The 22,566-nt window shown below is 45.3% G+C and overlaps 5 protein-coding genes across 5 annotated transcripts in view; 3 read left to right on the forward strand and 2 right to left on the reverse strand.

The window, feature by feature from the left end:
* LOC131263636 (uncharacterized) overlaps positions 1 to 2,685 on the forward strand; it is a 64,826-nt gene extending 62,141 nt beyond the window's left edge. Inside the window, exon 5 of the mRNA XM_058265867.1 lies at positions 1,543 to 2,685. Within this exon, the coding sequence (XP_058121850.1) occupies positions 1,543 to 2,324 (782 nt within the window). The 3' untranslated portion in view covers positions 2,325 to 2,685. The remainder of the gene's footprint in view (positions 1 to 1,542) is intronic.
* A 6,967-nt stretch (positions 2,686 to 9,652) lies between these two features.
* On the reverse strand, positions 9,653 to 13,515 carry LOC131263630 (4-aminobutyrate aminotransferase, mitochondrial). The gene is made up of 6 exons (XM_058265861.1): positions 13,216 to 13,515; positions 12,951 to 13,063; positions 11,809 to 11,980; positions 11,008 to 11,170; positions 10,085 to 10,935; positions 9,653 to 10,021 (listed from the first exon to the last, which is right to left on the reverse strand). The coding sequence occupies exons 1-6, from the start codon at positions 13,286 to 13,288 to the stop codon at positions 9,900 to 9,902; spliced, it is 1,494 nt and encodes a 497-aa protein (XP_058121844.1). The 5' UTR covers positions 13,289 to 13,515; the 3' UTR covers positions 9,653 to 9,899.
* Positions 13,516 to 14,068: 553 nt separating this feature from the next.
* Positions 14,069 to 18,827, reverse strand: LOC131263625 (trafficking protein particle complex subunit 8). The gene is made up of 9 exons (XM_058265855.1): positions 18,638 to 18,827; positions 18,110 to 18,563; positions 17,448 to 18,033; positions 16,415 to 17,377; positions 15,331 to 16,352; positions 15,043 to 15,260; positions 14,554 to 14,965; positions 14,326 to 14,466; positions 14,069 to 14,260 (listed from the first exon to the last, which is right to left on the reverse strand). The coding sequence occupies exons 1-9, from the start codon at positions 18,801 to 18,803 to the stop codon at positions 14,200 to 14,202; spliced, it is 4,023 nt and encodes a 1,340-aa protein (XP_058121838.1). The 5' UTR covers positions 18,804 to 18,827; the 3' UTR covers positions 14,069 to 14,199.
* A 338-nt stretch (positions 18,828 to 19,165) lies between these two features.
* Positions 19,166 to 20,720, forward strand: LOC131263635 (mitochondrial carrier homolog 2-like). The gene is made up of 5 exons (XM_058265866.1): positions 19,166 to 19,500; positions 19,583 to 19,667; positions 19,742 to 20,288; positions 20,359 to 20,448; positions 20,516 to 20,720. Exons 1-5 carry the CDS (start codon positions 19,258 to 19,260, stop codon positions 20,613 to 20,615), a joined length of 1,065 nt encoding a protein of 354 aa, XP_058121849.1. The 5' UTR covers positions 19,166 to 19,257; the 3' UTR covers positions 20,616 to 20,720.
* Positions 20,721 to 20,937: 217 nt separating this feature from the next.
* LOC131263633 (mitochondrial carrier homolog 2-like) lies at positions 20,938 to 22,527 on the forward strand. Its single transcript, XM_058265864.1, has 5 exons — positions 20,938 to 21,300; positions 21,385 to 21,469; positions 21,544 to 22,090; positions 22,166 to 22,276; positions 22,344 to 22,527. The coding sequence occupies exons 1-5, from the start codon at positions 21,058 to 21,060 to the stop codon at positions 22,450 to 22,452; spliced, it is 1,095 nt and encodes a 364-aa protein (XP_058121847.1). The 5' UTR covers positions 20,938 to 21,057; the 3' UTR covers positions 22,453 to 22,527.
* Positions 22,528 to 22,566: the final 39 nt, after the last annotated feature.

The raw sequence follows: 22,566 nt of genomic DNA on the forward strand, positions 1-22,566 counted from the left end.
AATGGGAACCTAATGCTAAAGGATCATCGTGTCGAGAATCAAAGCCGTGCGGAGCGCCCGGGAGGCAGGTTGTGGCCCCGATGTTCAGATGACATAATTCCGTAAGTCCTCTGTAAACACGGTGAATTAACTTACTGGCAGGACCGGGTTAGAACGGTTAACCCGGGCGGACGGTTGGTAGCAAAATACTAGCAGTGTGCTTTTTCTTGCCCCTTTTTTTCCTTTTTAGGACGAGTAGTGTCTTCCTTTCGAAAGGTAAATCCAACCGTAAATTTTTGCCCTTCTTTTTTAAGCTTCATATCGTGAAGCAATATCCCTTGCTAAGTTGTTTTTCAGTCTGAATTATTGAAGAAACGATTATCTCAGTTATCATTGAAAATACGGTCATTAACGTTTTTCTTTTCTGATACTGTATAAGCAAGAAATGTTCGTAACTTCGTTCGTAACCACAAGCAAGGTTAAATTGGGATTATTATTGACTGTTTAAATTTAGTATCCATGGTCACAATGCAAACTAGCGATCGAATCATGTAAAAATTCAGTCGAAACATAAACAATATTGGCCGAAAACACAGCAGGCGCAGTTCCAGTATATTCCTTTTACCCGGAGTGAACCAGAAATCCAACCGAATGCAACGATCATGTAAATAAATCCTTCGTAGAGCGATAAAACAGCGGAGCGCACCGATGTGAAGAATGTTAGAGAAACGAAATCATAAATGCATAAACATTTTCATTGCAGTCATTATTCTAGCGTACGCGTTTTTCATTATTTGACCATAAGAAATCACCCGTTTCCTGTCTGTTTCCTTGTTTACATAGTCTCTAAGAGGGGAATCGTACTTTATACTCTACTATTTAAGACTTGTTCATATTTATGTTTCTTTTGTGTTTACGTCTATGTTGCACATTGTGAACGTCCAGTTTCATTTCTTGTAGTTTTTTAAGTTCTAAAAACAACCTGGAAATGCCACCTCGTTGGGATGTATTTTTGGATCTGTCTGCACGGAAAAAACACCCGAGCTTGGAGCTCCATTTTGTAAGAAATTATTATTAAAATCTTTAGCCCCCCGGAACTATTCGTGCGCAAAAATCAAAAATACAATCATCTTCTGGCGTGTGTCAATCAGTAGTTGCTAAGTACAAACCGATTGGTGGAACACAAACACACACACACACACACACAAACATTCAAAAATCATCAAAAACCAATGAATCATTTTGGCGAAAATCTAAAACTGGAAATGCGCTCGGAAAACCTTCCCGCATTTAATTGGTTTTCAAGTGCAGGTTTTTTGTTTGTATTCCGATTCCGTTGTTGCTTTTTACCCGTATGTGTTGTTTCTTTCTTTGTACCCGCTTTCTGTCGCAATGTTTCGTTTCTGTGCTTTTGTATCATTGTATTTTTTTAAGCTCCTCATTTCGTGAGTCTTTGATCCAAATTTTATTTTATTTTTTATATTTTAATGTTGAACCTCAACTTCACGCTTTTCGATCACCCCTTCCTCGTCCTTTGCTATGTCCGGCCGATCTTCCTTGCAGCGGGAGCAAGCAACGTGTACAACAACGGTCCACGTCCGTCGGCTCCGGTCGGAAATGGTGGGGACGATGATGTCCTTGGAACGCTCGGTCTCAACCCGAACAATCCGTACGGCCAGCGGCCGACACCGGCCCCAACCCGTCCAGCTTCGTCCGGTGGACTTTATCCGTTGCTTCCGACCGACAACAATCCGGGCAATCGCTACGGTGGCGGAAACAACGGCTATAACGGAGGTGGTGGAGGAAACAACGGCTATAACGGAGGCTCTGGAGGAAACAGTTACAACGGAGGTGGTGGAGGTTACGGAGGAGGTGGTGGTGGTGGATCTCGACCGGGACAATTCGATGGCGCCGGTGGAAACATCGTCGTGCCGACGCAGAAACCGCCCGCCTCGAGCGGAGGCTTCTTCGGCGGAATCCTGAGCGGTGTCCAGAATGCCGTCTCGAACGCGGTCAAGCAGCAGGTCGGAACGTACATCAACCAGCGACTCGGCATTGGACCGGCGGCCGGTGGTGCCGCGGGTGGAGCCGGTGGACTCGGTGGCCTGTTCGACGCACGCAACCTCATCGACAACAAGAAATTTGGTGGCCTGTTCTCGGAGAACAAACCGGCCGGTGGTGGCCAAGCTTCCGGTGGTACGCCCGTTGCCGGACCGGGCGGATATCCGGTGACCGTCGATCAGCGTACGTCGGCCTCGAACTACTACGCCCAGCCGCAACAATCGTACGGCCAGTACAACGCCGGCACCCGTACGACGGCACGCCCAGGCTACGGGTGGAACTAACTCTACCCACACCAATACTCACCTCGCACCAACGCCACCGCAAGGGCAGCTATATATCGTACCCTATAACCTCCATATATGATATTACTTGGCACTACATGAAGAAACAAACGAGTGTATACACAACATGCCAAACCATTTCCACTCGACAATGTCCTCCGCCTTCCAATAGCGTAAAAGTGCCACTTGCCTCGGCTAGAATTCATTCGGGTGGAACATTCCACGCTAATTTTGTGTGTGTTTTTAAGCAATTTTTCGAAGCGGGTAATGCATCGCTCTTTACAACAACTATTGTTTTTCTGTGCATCTATATACTTTAACTGTGACTAATCAAACAAAATAAAACACAAAAGCACTGAATGGGTAAAATAAACTAATTTGTGCACCGTGTTTGGCAACTTCAAGTTTCCAGTAATGTTTGTGTCAAAAATATTTTACTTATCGAAAGAAGAAAAGAAATGGTAAGTAACATGTTTCAAATTTTTCAAAACATACAAAACTAACTCGCATATTTCCAGTTTGGTACATTTGTTATTTTAAATGTCTGCCATTTGTTTTTAAATGTCTACCAAATATCTTATTTTTATTGTACCAATATTTTTTCGATGGAGGCGCCTGGTGCTTTAAGAAAAAATACAAAACTGTTTCGAAAGCGGCATCGAAATGGAGTAAAAACAAGTACACTTGACTTGAAAAATGAAAACGAAAATGAAACGAAGAGGGAATTGAAAGTGATCTTAAGTCACTGAAATGATTAAAAAAAACATTCTGATTTGCAACAGTGTAGGTTTTTACTAAAACCATAGTGACCGTCCGTTAGTAATTACTTTATTTTGGCTCGTAAGTTGGCCAATTGAACCATCAACCATGAAACCTGTACTATTTCTAAGCACATTTCCTAACTCGTGGTATATCACCATCATGCTTTTAATTTACTTCTTTTAATAAATGGAGGCGCCCGGTACTTCACAAATCAGAGGAAGTAAATAACCCAATGGAAAGAACATTATTCTTGAATTGATTTACAAAATTAATCGATCATTTGAAACAAATCAGAATATAATGGGGAAAAACACTGTTGATACAGTGACTAACAATCCCATAGCAGAAAAAAAGTCAATTAAAAACTTGCAACCTCACACAAAACGAACAGGTCAACAAATTACTCATCATCATGCTGCTCCCGCTTCTGGCCATCGTCGACCTCTCCTAGGTAAGTAGAGGGCTGCCCATGCCGAAATAAAAACCAAAACACCTCCCTCAAGCAGTTTACAAACTTTCAACTGCTGGACAATGTTGTTGTAGATGATTCTTTTCTTCATGCACTCGTAGGGGAGAGAACAAACAACCAACCAGAATCAGGTCAAAAGGAAAGCGCCCTCAGGTACACGCCCGATAAGGGGGGAAATATTTGCCTGTTTCTGTAGCTACATTTCCACTTTTTTCCCTATTCCCGCATTTCGCATCCATTCCTGCATGTAGAGTTTTATTTGTTCTCTTAGGCGCAATAAACATTTCCCCCCAAAACCGAGGGAGGCAGAGGTCAAGTCGAGAAAACCCGTGCCGTGTGTCTGGTAAAACAACCCCACCCCGTGCCACCGCTTCCCCATATGAAGGAGGGGAAATAAATCCATTTCGGTTTCGTGACGCGGTATTTGTGCCATTTTTGCTAGACACAACTTTCCATCATACCGTTACCGACGGTTCCCTTCGGACCTCCCGAAGGGCGATGGTGTACCGCAGTACGATGGAGTGGCGAAAAACTTTACCCCGTCCCCCCCCTTTCGCAATTCAACTACCCATTCTCCCCACCCACGGTACCGCCCAGAACCGGGCGATGTTCCGAGTCGTACGTCAACTTAATCGAAAATTGTCTGCTGGAATTAATTAAAAGTTTTCCGATTGCAATACATCGGGTCCATCAGAGCCGCCGTGTGCTCGAGACATTCCGGCCGGTTCGGCCACGTTTTTCGGCCTCCCCTTCGATGCAGAAGGAATGCATCCGCGACCGAAGAAAAAAAGGAACCGAGGAATCCTCCTCGACTGGCGAAACTATTTTAGCGCAAACGTTCCCGGCGGTTCCACCCACCGTTATTTGTTTGTTTTTCTTTCCGCACCAGGACCGCTTTGGCATCGAGTCACTCATAATTTAGTCCTCACCCAACCCGGAGTTGGAGTGGTGGTCATCCAACCCGGACAGAGTGTGGACACCCGGCCATTGTGGAAAACATAACTATGCTTTTCATTAAACTTTCCAGCTTTCCTTTACGGTCGAAGAGGTTTGTTGGTAAAGTTTGAAATGAAAATGCACTCCACCCAAAGGGGGACAGCAGTTCCTCGGCCACGCCGGGCTTACAATCCCGTCCACCATCGTGTCCTCTAGAGGAACTCCTGAAACGGTTTGATGAAGATGGAAGGAAATTTACATCGTACCGCAACGTACCGGGCGGGAGAGAAATGATTTCCTGTTTTGCCGACAGTGAAAAATGGACGCGAAAGGCATCCTGATGTTGGTGGGCTGGTCTTCCGAGGATGTGTCTTATGTTTGCCAGAACAAGTAACTCACACATGGACAAGGTAACGGAGGATTGCCACACCCGAACAACATCGACCATAGAGTTGTACAAAACGAAGAAAAATTGGGTGAAAACAAAGAGAAACAGATGGAATAAACGAGTTTAAAATAATGGGCAGTATTGGAAACAAATAAAAGAACATAATTTCACCTTCTCGCCGTCAACCTGTGTTTGACAAACAAAATTAAATATAAAATGTAAAAATATCATTTTGAAATTAAAAGAATAAGAAAGTGTTGTTACCAAAAGTTACCAATAAAATATACTATACCGTGTAAACAAAGTTAAAACTGGTGGGAGCGAATTATTTTCCTTCCCTTTGGCCGAATGTCGGAAATGATGTGGTGTAAAGTTGTAATCAAGGTATTATTCGGTCCTCGGTTATTTGTCCCACACTGCTGCCAACCGTCTTCCACTGTTCCAAGGGCGGAAAAGAGGGAAAACACATTTCCACAAAACAGGATGTGGCCACACCTGCAAGCTTGAGAATAGTTCGCCCATAAACGAACTTCCGAGCCCCACGATGGGTCTGGTTCGGTTTCATCGGTTTTTCGCAAGGGCAAAAGTTGTGCTCCTGCGAAAAACTAGTACCGGAACGGCATCTGTATTGATGGGGTGAATAGACTTTTTCCCGCACCAACTCTCCATAACAACCAAAGGCCCAAACGGTGGCTAAATGGCCAGCTGGAATAAGAAAAGGAACAAATGGATGAACAAACGATCTATTAACCTTTCGGTACTGTTCGTCGGGAAAGTCTCCAGCGAGGGAGATTTGGCAAGTTAAAACGTGAAAGTGTTGTAGTCAAAGCGGTTTAATGTAATAGGGAAACAGTGTCTTTATGCACGTGTTCAGAGCGTTCTTGCTCATAGAAAAGGAGCTCAAGTTTGACTATTGGCTTGTTTTTAATTTACATTAAAAGTACTATCACGAGTTCAAGAAAAAAAAAACTTATCGAAACATAGACACAATGGTTTTCCAATATAGGCAGCGCTCTGTGAGCTATCGAACAAGACAAACACGACAAACACGACAAAAAAAAAACGATCAAACCCATGCAATCATATGGAGGTGCTCTGTCAACCTGCATCGAACATGTCAGACAAACACGACACAGAACAAAACAGTTTGATTTTGTCGTGCAGGGCTGTATCCCACTGTGAAACTGTTATACCTTGTGTATTCTGCTACCTTGCTGCTTGGATGAGTGACAGTTCTTCACGACAAGTCGCAGAGCACCTCTCCGACAGTGTCGTGTTTGTCGTGTTTGTTGGACTGTTCACAGAGCGCTGCCATACTCTTTAATCAGGAACATGAGCTGATAGTAGATAATGGTTAGAATGATCAGATCGAAGTAAATATAAAAGAAAAGAACGAAAATTGAGCATTTGCTGTAATCAAATGCATTTCATTTTTGCATTTTCATGGCGCAAATATGCGTAACGAAGCTAAATAGTGATTATCTTTGAAATAGCATCTTTGAAAATTTTAAACATTCCTAGTTTTCAAATCCAATTGTTTAAGACAATGGAATTCAGTTCCACCAGATGTACAAATTTCCACCAGATGTGCAAATGCAAAGATGAAATAGGTTTGCAAAGAAAAACACCTTACCATAAATATTCTCCAATCAATCCAAAAAGTTTCCATCCCTAGCGTTACTTTGAGCACGACATTTTAAATTGTTAATGTTCATTCTCCAGAGACCTTTTTCACCCGATCCTTATATTCCTGCATACAACCTTTGTTTTCCTTAACCCTTACACATGCTAATTACGGTGCGCTATAAAACGTGAAGTGGTCCACAAATTAGAAAACATTTTTCATCCAAAACAATGGCACTGGGTGGAACATTTAAGGCAATACTTATGCTGAGGTCCTGCACGACGTTTCTTTGCACGGAAGAAAAACAATAGGAAAAGATACGGTTCATACTCACCGGGGTTTTGTAAAACGCTGCAAAAATGGTCATCCATCAGCACGCTAATCGCACCACGAAAACAACCCTTCACGACACCTTTTCGTTTGTGTTTCTTCGAGTGAGGGACGACTGAAAAATAACACTATTTTTCAGAATTGTTTGGTTGTTTTCCGCTAGGATTTTAATGTGTTTACTTGCCGTGTTCGTTTTTCGGTGGAAATGATTGTCTTTTTCTTCACAGGTGATTTTGCCATGACATGTGGCTCTTTTACATACATTGCCTATGACACAATATGCTTTTTAATCGGGTCAATCTGCTACATAACATCAGCAACTATTCTCCTATGTTCTTGTTCAGTGGTAGAAGACACATTGCTTGACGAAAACAGAAAAAAACAATCGAAAACTTACGAAAACATACAACTCCAAACTCTATCTCTACTATTCTCCTTTCTTGTGGCCATCGGTAGAATTAGTTCTGTTAACATCGTTCCATCACCGCTTTTCGCCACAGTTTGTCTCAACCATCCGAGCAGCCTTCTATTGGCATGAAGTTGGCAAAATTTAACCGCAATGCTGACATGCTTTTCAAATGCAAATTACCATGTTTAAAAAATACCTCACCCTTCGAAGAGACGAACGCCCTGTGCGTCGTTTCTACTTTTCCTTTTTCTCTCTCTCACACACACACACGTTCGCACGCTAGAAAATGGGCAGAGAAATAATCCTAGTAGACTTCCCATGCCAACTTTACCACGTACTTCCGGGCGAATGAAAGGCGAAACGGTTAAACGGCTACCGTAGACGACCGTGAAGGAAAACTTTTTCTAGCGTTAGTTTTTCCCATTCTGGTTTTTCGTTCCGTTTTCCCCGACCTTCAATAATGAGCGGCCATATGTGTACGCTTTCTCCAGGAGGGGGAAAGGGCTTGCTGTTGAACACACACGAAGCAAGGTCTGTTGCGTAGCCGGTTTGTTTTCATAAATATGTTGATGGTGAGTTCGGTGATAACAAGCTTTATTTTGTATATTTTCTTCAACACCACAAGCAATGGGGCAAAGGTTTACGATGCCACTATAGGCTTTCGCTTTCCAGTACGGCCTGCTTTGTTCAACAAATCAGAAACTCAGTGCACAGTGGTCTTAGGACAGTGCAATGACGGACACGTTAAGGTAGGTTCAATGTTTTGATGATTGCTAGAATGAGTAAAAAGTTATTTTCTAAAGGATCTTCACGAAAATGCGTCGAATACAATAATGCTTTCTTAAATTTTAAACATGGTATCTAAATATCCATATTTTCAGAACCTTGGTGTGAATAAATATGCATAAATAGACACGAAAAAAAATGGTTAAATCATAAAAAAAAAAACTTATTTCTGCTACTCCAGAGGGCAAAACTCCCGCACTGTACCTCCATCGAAATCTTTCCCCCGGAAGGTGAAGGAAGCAAGGAACACAATTGCTCTAAATATGTTTACTCGTTTACCTTGCCTTGGTCTACCCATTCTTTTTCCTTTCATTCCCCAAAGTTTCCTTCGAATACATTAGCATACGGAAATGGTTAACAAGCCATATTTGGCCGTGTACCGCTTCACGTCCATCCAAGAATCCCTTCCACTTCCACGCTTTCTGTGCGTTGTTTATTTCTTCCCGTTGAAAGATTTGATCTCGGTGTATACCTTTTCCGCCGGCATTGCTTCCAAGTCTGGCCGGATTTGCAAATTGAGAAAATCTAAATTTGCATAGATCATCATCGAGCCCGCCATCGTTAGGCTAAATTCGTTAAGTTCTGCGCTACGCCCTAGTTTTTCCTCCCATCTCCATTTGCGCAGACCTGGCTGCCTTTCGCCAACGGCAACGGTGGTCAAGTCAATGAAAGGCAAAAGAAAAGATAGAAAACGGAGCCCGAACAAGATGCTAACAAGACCCGGAACAAGAGAAGATGGTGCAATTGAAGTGGACCAGAGTTGAAAGGGCCGACCCTTTGCGAATCCCTTTTACCAAAGTCACGGTTCGTTACTTGTCATCGTTAACATCGCCGGAGTCTCCGTATTTTTCTTCGATGGTTTGCACGTTTCGATTGTAAAAAAGGCGCATCCATTTGTATGTTATGCAAACCGTCGAATTTCAAGGAGAACAAATAGAAAGTATCTTCACAGACTGTTAGTGTAAGTACATGCTTCGGATACTTTTAAAATTATTTAAATTAGATTGAGATGATTAACATAATTTAAAAACCTCAAAAAAAAGTATATTTTTTTAAGAAAAAAAATTGTTCACCTTTGTATTATAAACGTAGTGGACATTTCTATACGTTATTAACATGATAAATCGATAATATCATGTATTAAATGCATTAATCAAAACAAATAATAGAATAAAACTTCAAATAAATTGAAAACGTTTTAAACGGTTGTATACAATATAGGAAAAAATAAATTAATTGTGTATTTTTTAATTTAAATTTTATAAATCCAACATCTGTATGAATGCAACTTAAGATAAATCAAACACCAGTTCGTTCACTTTATGCGACAACATTTATCTATTTTACTATTTTTAAACGGACCAATCCTCCGCAAGGAATGATTGGGGACCCGTTGTACACCGATTATTGGAATCATCACTTGCTTGTTGTTTCGATGGAAGACAAATGTTCTCTCATTGCACGTAGCTAAAGGTACGTGTTGGTGTGTTTTATATGGTTTTTTTGTTAATAAGTGTGTTTAACGCTTCGAGATAATTATTAACATCTGCTTTAGATAATTTGTTTTTCATTTCCAAGCTCCTTTAAGCTGGCAGGTATAGCGAGCGTGCAAAGGGGGTAGGGATTTACGTGCATTCAGTTTTTGTACGAAGCATAGCGAATGCTAATGAATGACAAATGGTGTCTTTACTTTTGCCCCGCACAGTCATTCGCCTGTATTTTGTTATGGCCTAGCCGTTTGTACGCCTCGCTGCTACTCCATGGCAGTTTTCGTTCATTCCTTGTTTCTTCCGTTTGTGCTGATGTTTTTTTTGTGTATCCCAAAAATATCGAAAATTTGTGCGCTTCATCTTCCCAGCAGCGGTAGTTGTTTATTTCACCTCCTTCAGCACCTGGTTGAACTTGTCCAGGAAGATGTCCACGTGCTTCTCGCCGAAGATTAAAGCCGGCCGAAAACGGATGCTCAGGTCACCGCAACCACCGGACAGAACACCTGCGGAAAGAGGGATCGTTCAGTGATAGGTGCATGATAGAGTTTTCAACTAAACAAGAGTACCTTTCTGCTTCAGCGCGCCAACGATGTCGTCACGAAGCTTCGGTGTGGCACAGTTGATCGCCAAGAAAGTGCCCCGTCCGCGAGTCGCACTCAGCAAATGTGGGAAGTCGCGTTCCGCTTGCACCAGACCCTGCTTCAGCTTGTCACCCGTACGGCGAACGTTCTCCAGCAGCGACTCTTGCTTGATCACACGAAGGATCGCCTCGAGCAGCAGCAGCTTGCCCGGATCGCCCATCCAGGTGTTGAACACGCGGTACGGCTGTGGCGGTTTCATGTGTGCCCCATGGTAGTATCCACCGAGCTGCATCTTCTTGCTGAACGTCACCACGTCCGGTGGGCTGGGCAGATTGAAATGTTCGTGGCACCAGATCTTACCGGTCGGACCGCCACCCGTCTGCACCTCATCGATCAGCAGGGCGCTTCCGTGTGCCTTGGCGATGCGCTGCAGTTGCTGGAAGAACTCGGGCGATGCCTCATTATCACCTCCCTCGCTCTGGATTGGCTCGACTATGATGCCGGCCACCGGAACGCCACGCTTGCCGTACTGTTCGATCAATCGCTCCACCTCGGCCAAACAACGGGCATCCTCTTGTGCATTCTCGCGTACATTCTCCTCCAGCGGATAGCGATACTGCGGAAACGGGGCGATCGGCCAGTCGAACGAGGGCACATCGATCTTGTGGATATACTTCGAGTGCGTCGTCGACAGGCAACCGAGTGTGCGCCCATGGAAGGCACCGTGGAAGCTGAGGATGCTCAGTTTCGGAGCACCGGGAGCCTGGTTAATCATGCACGATTGAATTTCCGCCTCGGAGAACGGGGTCGCATCTCCACGTTGCTTCTTCTGGTACCTGCAAACGTACGCGAAGGATATAATAAGTACAGAAACCTGGCAAATACAATATACTACAAACATGCCTTACCAAATAAAAATATTCTTGAACGCATTTTCGTTGGAACAGGAACCGCACATCATCGTCGTCACGTGATCCAACCCAACAGGCGCTACCGACATCAATACACTCTGCAGCCGATTGGGCCAGTCCTCGCCCGGGAAAACGCCCAAAGCCGGGCGATTAATAAGCGCTAAGAAATGGAAAGAAAGAAAACCCGATTATAAATAAGTTTGTATAGTATTAAACCCCCGATGAGATTAAAAAAGGGGGGTGGATATAATTTAAATTAAATAATAACATGACTACAAATAAAGTCATCAACCTTCACTCGGTAAACTGAATCAACCTAATCAGACACTCAATGAACCCTAACCACGAGCAACAATTTCCACATTGTACCAGACCATCCCTCCCTCCGCTCCGGCCACCCATTTTAGGCCATCATTCATTATGCCAGGCCCAGACAGCGAAGCAGTTAACCAATGTGCGCTGACGGCAACGCCAAATTATCATATCACACCACCCTTGCCACGCGCCACGCAGTTTTACTGATAAAAATACGTTTGATAAGGAACGGTTGGTGGTGCCGCGCGAAATGCACAATAAATGCATCAGTCCCGGCCATGCGTTGATAAGATTTTTGTTGCTTTCATAAAGCTTGGTAACATAAGTGCTTTGCAAAACAACAACACCGGGTGGTCAGATGGAGTGCGGGTTGATTAAACTTGATAAAACTTGATAAAACTTTGTTGATTATCTAATCTTAACAACTTTACAAGAGAAATGTTTGACTACTTTTAACCAGAAAGGGTTCGATGAAGTACTTACTGGAAAGATTGTGATCGTTCTGGAACACTTTCAGCAGCTCCTTGTGATTGTAGCCAAGTGGAATGGAAGAAATTTGGGTGTAGATGTCCAGCAGTACATTCCCATCGACGTCCTGCACATAGTTGCCGAACGATTTGTCGTAATCGACAAACATCTGCACCGAACCGGCATTCTGGAATAAAAGGTGATTTTGATTGAAATTCTTATTAATGTCTTGAAGTCCTTCAGAAATTTTTTTGTATCTACTCGGGCATCAATATCTTTAAATTGTCTCCTCAATGCAAGAGCACCAAAAATTTCATCAGTTCGCGACAATATAAACAAGCGTTATTGTTCGTTAAAAATAGCTCAGCGTGAAACGTGGTCAGTTACCACGCGGTGAATGAAAACGCCGTGTGGAGATATTAGGTGCGTTCGGGCGGGAAACCGTTCGAGAACCGGGAAAAATCGTAACGAAACGCATTTTCAAGTTCAAGACCGGTGCGTGAAGAGGAAGAAAAACGCGTGTAAAGAACGTCGTCATTATGGTAAATGACGATGTCGACGAAGCTCGTGGCGGCACAATAAATTCCATCTTAATGTCTAGAGGTCAGGGAACGCAAACCATCGTCATTAGCCGGCGCGTGCAAGAGTCAAGAACGAACCTACCAAAAAAAATAGTACCAGAGTTATTTATATCATTTTTGATCTCCACCGTAATTGGAGGCAGCGCACACACCCTCATCGTCGGCGTTTGGTACTGAATTTTGGTTTCATCTTCTTCGCATGGGAGACGGTCTTTTAAATTTTCCCTTTTTCTGGTGCTTGACATTACTACGTCCTCCGATTGCCGTTCCGGAGATGCAACGCTCGAGAGATATGTTTCTCGCGATGCAACCGTCGTCCATTGACACCATGATACGGGCCCCCACCAGAATCCGGACGCAGATTTGTTCCGGCGAGTAGCGTACAACTGATTGAAACCAATTCCCTTCAATTGGTTTCAATTGGGTAAGGTTCATGCGAAGGGTGTTGCAGGGCAATAGACGGACCGATCGCTCGTGCTGGTCGAAACCGATCCGGATGGTTGCGGGGCGATTGTTCCAGAACTGCGTCTTCTTTGAAAACGATATGCACACAGCATCCTTTGATAATCTTCGTACCTGCAGTTGATTCAGCTGCTGCAGCAAAGCCTTCGACTTCGGTCCGGGTACTTCTGTTTTGAGCGACGGTGCAACCGGTTCGGCCTGCGGAACGGCGGCAAAGTGACGACTCACTGTAAAATAAAGCGAACAACACGTAAACAACACGCCGTTAATTAGCACAGCTTTGCAGTGCCTCGGTCAAAAAGTGTGTGGAACAGACTCGGTGGACCCTTTTGGAGAAAAAAAAACAGGGTCGCTTAGCCCTTTGACACTCTGCACTTACACTGCACCATCCCACGGTGGCACCGTTGGCTGTCGGTGCGCCGGAGCACATCGCCAAGCTGTTTGAGCAACATTATTTCACAAACCCCGCAGGTGATACACTTTCAGCAATTGTACGAAAACTTTCGATTCAAAAATCGATCGGAAATCCCAAATCGGCACAAACTTCAAACCGATGTTTAAACGCTCATGCGCGAACCCCGACCTGGGGTACTTCACACACAATACTCTCCTGCAAGTGCGACCGGCGCGTATACACAGGCACGCTTTCGAAGCCACACGTCCGTTCGCCGTCGGAACAGATTCCTGTATGAGCGCCGCCGGAAGAGCAAATGTTGAATTTATCCTTCCCCGACCGGCGTTTAGTAGACGGCGCGGGAGTACAGAAAAGAGACGCAAACTCCATCTGGTTCGAACTAGAACGGTATGAGAAAAATTAAAGATCTTGAAATACTGAGAGAGCGATCTGAAAATAGAGAGACGGAGAGTAAAAGAGAGTAGACACTTAAATTGCACCGTGCACTATGAACACTCGGTAGTATTCTGTGCAATCGAAGGACAATTAGATAAGTAGGTAAAGAACATATTAGCTAAGATGGACTGTAAAATATATTCGATTAATTAGCTTACCTCATAACGTTTACGATAGTCATGAAATTAAGTTAAATTAAAATGCTTCTTGTATGTCGATGTTTTTTAGTTCCCTAACGGTTTTGGCATTAGTTCGTTTAGCGTGAATGCAGTACAGGATATAAAGTAAAATAAAGCAGTTCTTGATAACAGTAATTTCAGTAATTCAAAAATAAATTACACTCAGTTTTACATGAGTTTCAGTAAAACGGACAGGGTTTTGTTTTAGTACCACAAACTTTAGTTAAAATGATTTATTGACTATCTTAAATATTATTCGCCGCCAAGCTATATCAATGAAAAACAGATATTATTGTAGCGAAACTCTGGAATACGTGGATAAGTGCGGGTGTTCTTATGCTCTTAGTTCAACAGACTGGAAGCCTTCCTCCAGGAAACATCTCTGCGCCACGTAGCTAAAAAGTATATGGGAAAGAGTAAGCAGCTTGCATATCAAAGTATATCGCACTTGACCATTTACCTAGTATTTGTACCCCATCCACTATCGATATCATTGTTTTCCGCTGGAAATACCTTCTCCAAATCGGCGAAAATTCCGTGCAGATCCGACTGGCCACTGAACGTGATCTGTTGCAGGCGTTCAGAAGGTGGACAAAATACACTACAAACAAATAAGGGAGCCAACCAATAGAAGCACTCAGGCATGATCATTTGATGGATGAAAAATATTGAAAAGAGAGCAACTTACGAATCGTACAGATTTCGCAGCTGCACCATATGCTGCCCGTACGCCTTCCGCGTTGCTCCATTATCGTTGATCGTAGCCGACCAGTTCACGCACAGCGTCATGTGCCGATCGCGCTGATTCAACATCTGATTGAACTCCTCGTTGCTGCTCGGTTCGTACACGCGTATGTATTTCGTCTCGTGCTTGATCAGAAAACTGCCGACCGCATCGAGCGGTGGCAGGGTAGCGTTCGCTTCCGCATCCGATTCACGGACCGAAATGGAGGACAGCTTTTGCTCTACGTAACGCTGAAAGTTTCCATCGAACGCCACGTCCAGCGGGCGTTTTTGTAGATTGCAGCGCAAGCTGAGCGTGTCGTTCGTGCGCAAACCGGCACCAGATTGCAGCTTTGTGTGACCGGGCGTTTTAATATCTGTCCGGATGGAAGAACGGTAATTTTTAACTTCACTCTACTTCATTTCAGATAAAACTTTCTTTTCCGATACATACAAACCACTTTTTTCTTGCATAATTCATACGTGGAACAGTACAAGAACAGATCGTTGACGGTGATTTCTGTCATGAGCGGATGATGCACCTGGTTCAGATTTCTTACGTTCACATCAACTCCAAGCTCACGCTTCACCGGATGGCTGATGTTACAGTTGGCGTCCACAAGCAGCGAATCGTTTACGTTGAAATTCCACGTATGCCGTACAAGCCGATGCCTTTTGAGGAATAATGACAAAAGAGAGAAAAATAAAGCAAACATAAAAGCACATACAATAAGATACTCACTTTAACTTCGGATAATCCTGCGGCATGGCGTAGTAAATCATCATCCTTATATCCTTCTGTCCCTTGGTGTAGGGTGCCTGCAGCCAAAGGGTGGCGGTCTTCGTCTCATTCGGCGCGATGAAGTTACCATCCGCTTCACGGAATGCCCGGCACACGTACTGTTTACGTGCCTCACGATCACGGCCCACGCTTTCGATCGCCAGGTCCGCCATATCGCGCCTGATCGATAGCGGTATGTCACCCTCGCTCGGATTCAACAGCACGAACCGGGGATTATCGATACACACGTAAATGTCCCGTAGGGCACTGACGCCCGCATTTGTCATGTTGATCTTCAACGGAATCACCTCTCCGGCCAGCACCTCCGCCGGTGCCCGACTGAAGCTAACATGTAGTGCCGGTGCGGGGGGAAGAATTTCGATCTCGAGCTTACGATCAAACAGCTGCGGTGCCACCGGCAACACCTTCGAACCGTCTTTGGCGCTTGCAACGCGGATCGGTTGCGCTTCGAACAACTGTTTGCCCCACAGGGAGGGTACGTCACCCGGCGCGCCACCCGACGTCGGCTGTGCGGCCGAAAGCTTCCCAACGATGCCCAGAATGCGCAGCTGTCCGGTACAGCGCGGTGTTAGCTTCAGCACCAGCGTTTTCGTTTCATGCTCGCCGAAAGCGACCAGCCCGACGAAGCTCGTGGCGACGACATTCTCGATCTCGGACCGCTCCTCCAGGTTCAGTTCGCCCAAAAACAGGGATCGATTGGTGAAGATTTCTCCCGTCGCCTCCTTACGGAACTCCCACAGCAGGTTGATGTTCTCAAACAGTACCGCCGGCTTGATCGTGTTCTCCAGGTTGAACGCTACCTCGATCGGTTCTCCGTGCACCGAGCGAGGGTTCTCGGTGGCTGGTGCTTCGACGGAGAACAAGGATCTGGATGGGCGGAACACCATCACTGGCCGCTCGGAGGCCGTCTGCACCAGCATCTCCTCCATCTTGTTCCAAATGTGTTCACCAGTTTGTGTGGACTGTGGAGCGAAAGACAATTTCATTTTAATTACGTTATTTGTGCAAATTTTCAAAACCTTACCGTGATACTGATGTTTGTCGCAGCTACGTGCAAAGGATTCGAGACGGGCGGGGGTGAGGTCACCAAAACCTTCGTCATCGTCTGCACAATCTTCGGGAGCGCAATTGAGGGAATGTCGCTAGCTCCGTCACTTCCCTTCGCATGGAGCGCTCGCTTGGTGCTGAGATACTCGCGAAGGAAAAGGGTTTGCTGAGCGGCCGTTTGCATGCTCGACGGGCGCAACAAATGCGCCAGGCATGCGCCCGCCTCATCCAACTTCTTCAGATTTGACGCCTGCCGACCGATCGTGTACTGAATATGATCCTCCGCCAGGCTCCAGCCACGTCGATCGAAGACCTGATACGCCTGTTTGTACGTGCGGAAAGAGTGCTTCCTCTGGCCGACCTTCGAGAACCGATGTCCGGCGAGGACACAGTGTAGCGCATACTTGCGATACTGCGGTGGGTTGGCCAGTAGGAAACAATAGGACGCCTGCTCGAGCAAGAGTGCCGACCGGAGGTCCGAGTCTTCGCTCGTCATGCGAATCAACTGCTTGGCCGCCTCGCTGTATAGCTTCGCCGCCCGTAGGCACTCCATCGAGAGGAGGGTAGCGCGGGTAGCAAACTGTGGCAACTTGCAGCTATTCAGGTAGGTCAAAATAGCTTCCTCCATGTAGTCGTACGTTTTACGGTTGGCCGTGCCTTGCATGTGCGCAGCCAGGGCGGCCATCTCCAGGGCACCGGCGTAGTACTGCCAGGCGGAGTCCGCGTTAAAGTCCCGCTTCGCTTGATGATACGCCTGGAAGGCAAGTGCGTAGTGGCCAAACATGAAGTAAAGATCGCCGAGCTTTCGCGTCTGCAGCTCGGTTGATTCGTTCGTGTACACCACGGCATTTTGGTTCGTGTTTACACCCGGTTTGTTCGTCACGAACCAGCGCTTGGTGGCGCTCAGCAGCGATCGACTGACTCCTTTTTTGTTCGATATCTAAAAATGGAATCGAAAACAGCGTAAAACAAATGACTTAAACGACGAATTCATTCTAAGTTATACTTACAGAGTCATTCAGAGTTCCCACCAACCGCTCGACAAACGGAATCAATGCACGCACGGCAAAATCTTGCACAAAGTGCTTCAAGTTATCCAAATCACTGGCCGTAAGGAATGACCCGTGCGCCACCTCGATATCGCTCTCGATGGGCCACACGTTCGGATTGATCGTCTGCAGCGACAGACTATCGATGCTTGACGTTAGGCTCGACGTTTCCTGTATCTCAATGCCCGTTTCCTGCACCGGACTAAGCGGATGTGCAATCACTTCGCCCAGGACAACGCCGGCTTGTGAGGATGGTGGTGTGTCCAAGGTGCTACTGCTACCACTACCACCACCGTGCGAGGCCAACAAATTTGACGACTGCACCACGGTCGATGGCATACCCGTCACCGAGCCCATATCCTGTGGTGTCTTCGGTGCACTGTCGATGTCGCTCGTGGTGGCTCCCTCCGAGCGCTGGTGTTTCTTCAGATAGCGTAGCCAAGGGTCGGGACAATCCGCGGGCGCACCACTGTGCGAATTTATTTGGAGCAGGAAGCATTTATGTTCCCCGTATGACGACTTGAGCCCATCGAAAGCTTGTTGTGCCCTGGAAAACAATGGAGCGATTGAACGAATAGAATTAAATTCCAACAAATGAAGATCAAATGGTTCTTTGAACTCACTTTCCGATATCTCCCGAGCATCCATCGTGCAGCATAACGTAACAGTTCAGCGCATCAGTGGAAAACCACTTCGGCAGCCGGGGAGGCGTGATGCTTTGCATCATCTGTATTTTCTTCGTCAACTGGTTTGCCGTCTCGATCGGGTTCGGATCAATGCTAGACACTACGATCAGTGAGCATAGCAAGTGGCGCGTGAACTCGTGATCTGCCGGAAACTGAACCGTTAGAAACGTTTCGCGCCACTGTTCGAACCAAGGTTCCGCGGCCGGTATATCCACGAACGTGCCATCGTCCAGCTTGATCGGTTTCATCTTCTCCCCAACGGCGGACGTTACTGCTTCATTCAACATCTTTTTGGCCAGTATCGTTTGCGGTGGGCGCCAGTTAACGTCCACCACGTTGATGCGTAGCCCCTTGATAGAAACGCTCGTGCCAGCAACATCGCGAAAATGAGCTGTCGATAGCACGAAATCATAAAGATGTCAGAATAAATTACCGATTATTGTTTGAAATGGTGGAAAATCTTACCATCGGAGGAAAGCTTTAGGAACGGTTGTAACATTTCGACAAAGGAGAGATTATTCTTCTGACACAATTCCTCCGCCTGCTGCGAAACGATGGCACCGACCATCGGCGAGAAAATATTCTGCAGTATCTCCTTCGAGGAGTAATTTTGGCCAGTTAAATGAATCATTGTGACGGTTTTCTTCGGAGGTGCACTTTTCACATTAAAATAAGTAAGTTCCACTAGCGGCAAGAGACGAATTTCAGCACGGTCCGAGAAATTAATCGATTTCTCTTGCTCTACGTAAACAAACCATCCGCCCTTTGACGAACGACAGCTGATTGCACTTGACACATGGCGAAGAAGTTTGAATCACGCCCAAGGTGCCTACGAATATTTTACCATCAATTCTCGTGTGTACTTTTTTGCAACGGTGCGGTTTGAACTGCAATCCGAGAAATTACCCTACCTTGTACCGACTAAAGTAATTACTAACCCGTGTCGACGGTTCCGGTAAGAACGAAACTTCTGCGCGGGAAGGAGTTTTCACAGTTCAACTAAATATCAACAGTTGCTCAAGGCCTAAAAGATAAATACGGTCAATATAGTAAAGTGAGAACAAACATATGTGATTCGTATCAGGATGAATGAATATACGAGGCACACGCAGATTGAGCCGGAATGGTTTAACAAGTTCGATCGTGGACAGGAATGGGTTAACAAGAACAAAAGATATGATCCATTGCGAGACGTATATATTTATAACGAAGTCGGTAACAATTCCAACGAATCGAATGAGACGTCGACCGCGTTGAAGGTCGGTTTCCGTGTGTGCTGCATGACGGCATTACAGCATCCGCTGGATTATGCCAAAACACTCATACAGGTTGGTACCCGCCACCAATATGCGATAATCTGCAATGGTGAAGTAAAAATATGGTCCATGTTTATCCTATCTTCTACCTCAGCTCGGATACGAACCGATAGCTCCCCGGCTGGGTCGAACCCTATTCGGTGCGAGACGAATGATGCTGCCCAATATTTTTCAATACGGTATGAACCTCCCAATGGCCAATTGGTGTATGGAAAAATTTAATAAACCCTCGTTGTTATTCTCCCCTCTCTAGTGTACCACATTGGCACCGTCGATGGGTTCACGGGATGCTTCCGAGGGCTTAGCGCCAAACTGGTCGGAAATGTCCTTAGCTCGTTTTACGGCGAAAAGCTGGCCATCGGTTTGGGGCTAGTAGCTTCCGAGGAAAAGCGGAAGCACAGAGAGGAGAATGATTTTATTTGGTTCGTCTCTAATGTACAAAGTCATGTAGCAGTGCACTTTGCCGGTATCGTCATTTCTCAACCGTTCCACGTTATTTCTACTCGCATGATGGCCCAGTTCGTAGGTCGGGAGCAACTATACAGTGGATTGTGGCAATCGGTAAAGGTGATTTGGCAAACGGAGGGCATTACAGGGTTTTTTTCAGGCTTCGTGCCCCGTTTGATCGTTGAGCTTGGATGTATAGTAATTCCCAGCACGATAACTTACCTGTTCTGTCGGTACATCGAACAGAGTCGTACGCTCCGGAAAAGCGTGAATTCGATTGCTCAAATCACCGTCAAGAGCTGGCTTTATCCGTACCATGTCGTGTCGACCTGCATGATCGTGACTGGCTCAAGGTAATTCCCATGTGGAGAGTTGTCGAGCAAAACTAACGTTTTTTCTATCGTTTTTCTCCTCCTGAAACAGGTTGAAGGCGGGCAATCCGCTGTTGATGGATAATTTCTTCGAATGGTCTGATTGTTACGACCACAAGCGTGGTCTTTCATTATTTTTCCGGTAATTACATAGCACCGTCTTTACTTTGGATACCATTTTCATTTTTTTATCTTTCCAAAACTTTTAGCAAAGCACCGTCGTTTGGCTGGTGGTTTCACATCCATGACATCCATCCTATATTCGAAAATTGTTCCCGAGCACGTAGGCTGATTACACTTGACACATAACGAAAACAGTTTGAATCACGACCAAGGTGCCTACGAATATTGAGGTTTTACCATCAATTCTCGTGTGTACTTTTTTGCAACGGTGCGGTTTGAACTTTTTTGCAATCCGAGACGCGTCTAATTTCTTCGCCATAGTTAGTTAGAATATCTACTCACGTGGCCACAAAAACGATAAAAAAAACACGACAGTGACCTTGAGCAGAATATTCACTGATATTACCAACTGTCTAATATGTCAAACCGAGAAACATCAATTAGCTGGAATTTACCCTACCTTGTACCGACTAAAGTAATTACCAACCGTGGTCGGCTTGCCGGTAAGAACGAAACTTCTGTGCGGAAAGGGGTTTTCACAGCAAAACATCAACAGTTGCTTATGGCCTAAAAAATAAATACGGTCAATATAGTTAAGTGAGAACGAACACCTGTGATTCGTATCAGGATGAATGAATATACAAGGCACACGCAGGTTGAGCCGGAATGGTTTAACAAGTTCGATCGTGGACAGGAATGGGTTAACAAGAACAAAAGGTATGATCCATTGCGAGACGTATATATTTATAACGAGGTCGGAAACAATTCCAACGAATCGAATGAGACGTCGACCGCGTTAAAGGTCGGTTTCCGTGTGTGCTGTATGACGGCATTACAGCATCCGCTGGATTATGCCAAAACACTCATACAGGTTGGTACCCGCCACCAATATGCGATGTAATCTGCAATGGTAAAGTAAAAATATGGTCCATGTTTATCCTATCTTCTACCTCAGCTCGGATACGAACCGATTGCTCCCCGGCCGGGTCGAACTATATTAGGTGCGAGACGAATGATGCTGCCCAATATTTTTCAATACGGTATGAACCTCCCAATGGCCAATTGGTGTATGGAAAAATTTAATAAACCCTCGTTGTTATTCTTCCCTTTCTAGCGTACCACATCGGCACCGTCGATGGGTTCACGGGATGCTTCCGAGGGCTTAGCGCCAAACTGGTCGGAAATGTCCTTAGCTCGTTCTACGGCGAAAAGCTGGCCATCGGTTTGGGGCTAGTAGCCTCCGAAGAAAAGCGGAAGCACAGAGAGGAGAATGATTTTATTTGGTTCCTCTCTAATGTACAAAGTCATGTCGCAGTGCACTTTGCCGGTATCGTCATTTCTCAACCGTTCCACGTTATTTCTACTCGCATGATGGCCCAGTTCGTAGGCCGGGAGCAACTATACAGTGGATTGTGGCAATCGGTAAAGGAAATTTGGCAAACAGAGGGCATTAAAGGATTTTTTTCAGGCATCGTGCCCCGTTTGATCGTTGAGCTTGGATGTATAGTAATTCCCAGCACGATAACTTACCTGTTCTGTCGGTACATCGAACAGAGTCGTACGCTCCGGAAAAGCGTGAGTTCGATTGCTCAAATCACCGTCAAGAGCTGGCTTTATCCTTACCATGTCGTGTCGACCTGCATGATCGTGAACGGCTCAAGGTAATTCCCATGTGGTGAGATGTGTTGTCGAGCAAAACTAACGTTTTTTCTATCGTTTTTCTCCTCCTGAAACAGGTTGAAGGCGGGCAATCCACCGTTGATGGATAATTTCGTCGGATGGCATGATTGTTACCGTCACCTGTTGATGACCAACGACCACAAGCGTGGTCTTTCATTCTTTTTCCGGTAATTACATAGCACCGTCCTTACTTTGGATACCATTTTTATCTTTTTATCTTTCCAAAACTTTTAGCAAAGCACCGCCAGCCAAACTGAACGGTTCCACATTAGTGATGGAAAAATCGGTTCCACAACCGGAGCCGGCTCCGACGAACTCCAGCAAATTTTGGAACCGACTATAGGCTCCGAACTAACGGCTCAGGTTTGAATCACGACCAAGGTGCCTACGAATATAGAGGTTTTACTATCGTTTTTCGGGTGATTTTTTTTTGCAAAGGAATAATATCCGAAACCAA

The sequence above is a fragment of the Anopheles coustani genome, chromosome 2, assembly GCF_943734705.1.
Source record: "Anopheles coustani chromosome 2, idAnoCousDA_361_x.2, whole genome shotgun sequence".
Lineage (NCBI taxonomy): Eukaryota > Metazoa > Arthropoda > Insecta > Diptera > Culicidae > Anopheles > Anopheles coustani.

Excerpts from the sequence above, each read along its gene's own strand:
- LOC131263633 (XM_058265864.1), top strand. The coding sequence starts at position 21,058 with ATGAATGAATATACAAGGCACACGCAGGTTGAGCCGGAATGGTTTAAC. Across the intron at positions 21,470-21,543 it reads GCCCAATATTTTTCAATACG|CGTACCACATCGGCACCGTC; the intron begins GTATGAACCTCC and ends TTCCCTTTCTAG. Across the intron at positions 22,277-22,343 it reads GGTCTTTCATTCTTTTTCCG|CAAAGCACCGCCAGCCAAAC; the intron begins GTAATTACATAG and ends CAAAACTTTTAG.
- LOC131263635 (XM_058265866.1), top strand. The coding sequence starts at position 19,258 with ATGAATGAATATACGAGGCACACGCAGATTGAGCCGGAATGGTTTAAC. Across the intron at positions 19,501-19,582 it reads ATGCCAAAACACTCATACAG|CTCGGATACGAACCGATAGC; the intron begins GTTGGTACCCGC and ends CTTCTACCTCAG. Across the intron at positions 19,668-19,741 it reads GCCCAATATTTTTCAATACG|TGTACCACATTGGCACCGTC; the intron begins GTATGAACCTCC and ends TCCCCTCTCTAG.
- LOC131263630 (XM_058265861.1), bottom strand. The coding sequence starts at position 13,288 with ATGTTGCTCAAACAGCTTGGCGATGTGCTCCGGCGCACCGACAGCCAA. Across the intron at positions 13,064-13,215 it reads CCACCGTGGGATGGTGCAGT|TGAGTCGTCACTTTGCCGCC; the intron begins GTAAGTGCAGAG and ends TTTATTTTACAG. Across the intron at positions 10,936-11,007 it reads TTCAAGAATATTTTTATTTG|GTACCAGAAGAAGCAACGTG; the intron begins GTAAGGCATGTT and ends GTACGTTTGCAG.
- LOC131263625 (XM_058265855.1), bottom strand. The coding sequence starts at position 18,803 with ATGATTCATTTAACTGGCCAAAATTACTCCTCGAAGGAGATACTGCAG. Across the intron at positions 16,353-16,414 it reads CGACAAACATCAGTATCACG|TCCACACAAACTGGTGAACA; the intron begins GTAAGGTTTTGA and ends TTCGCTCCACAG. Across the intron at positions 14,467-14,553 it reads CTGCGAAATCTGTACGATTC|TGTATTTTGTCCACCTTCTG; the intron begins GTAAGTTGCTCT and ends ATTTGTTTGTAG.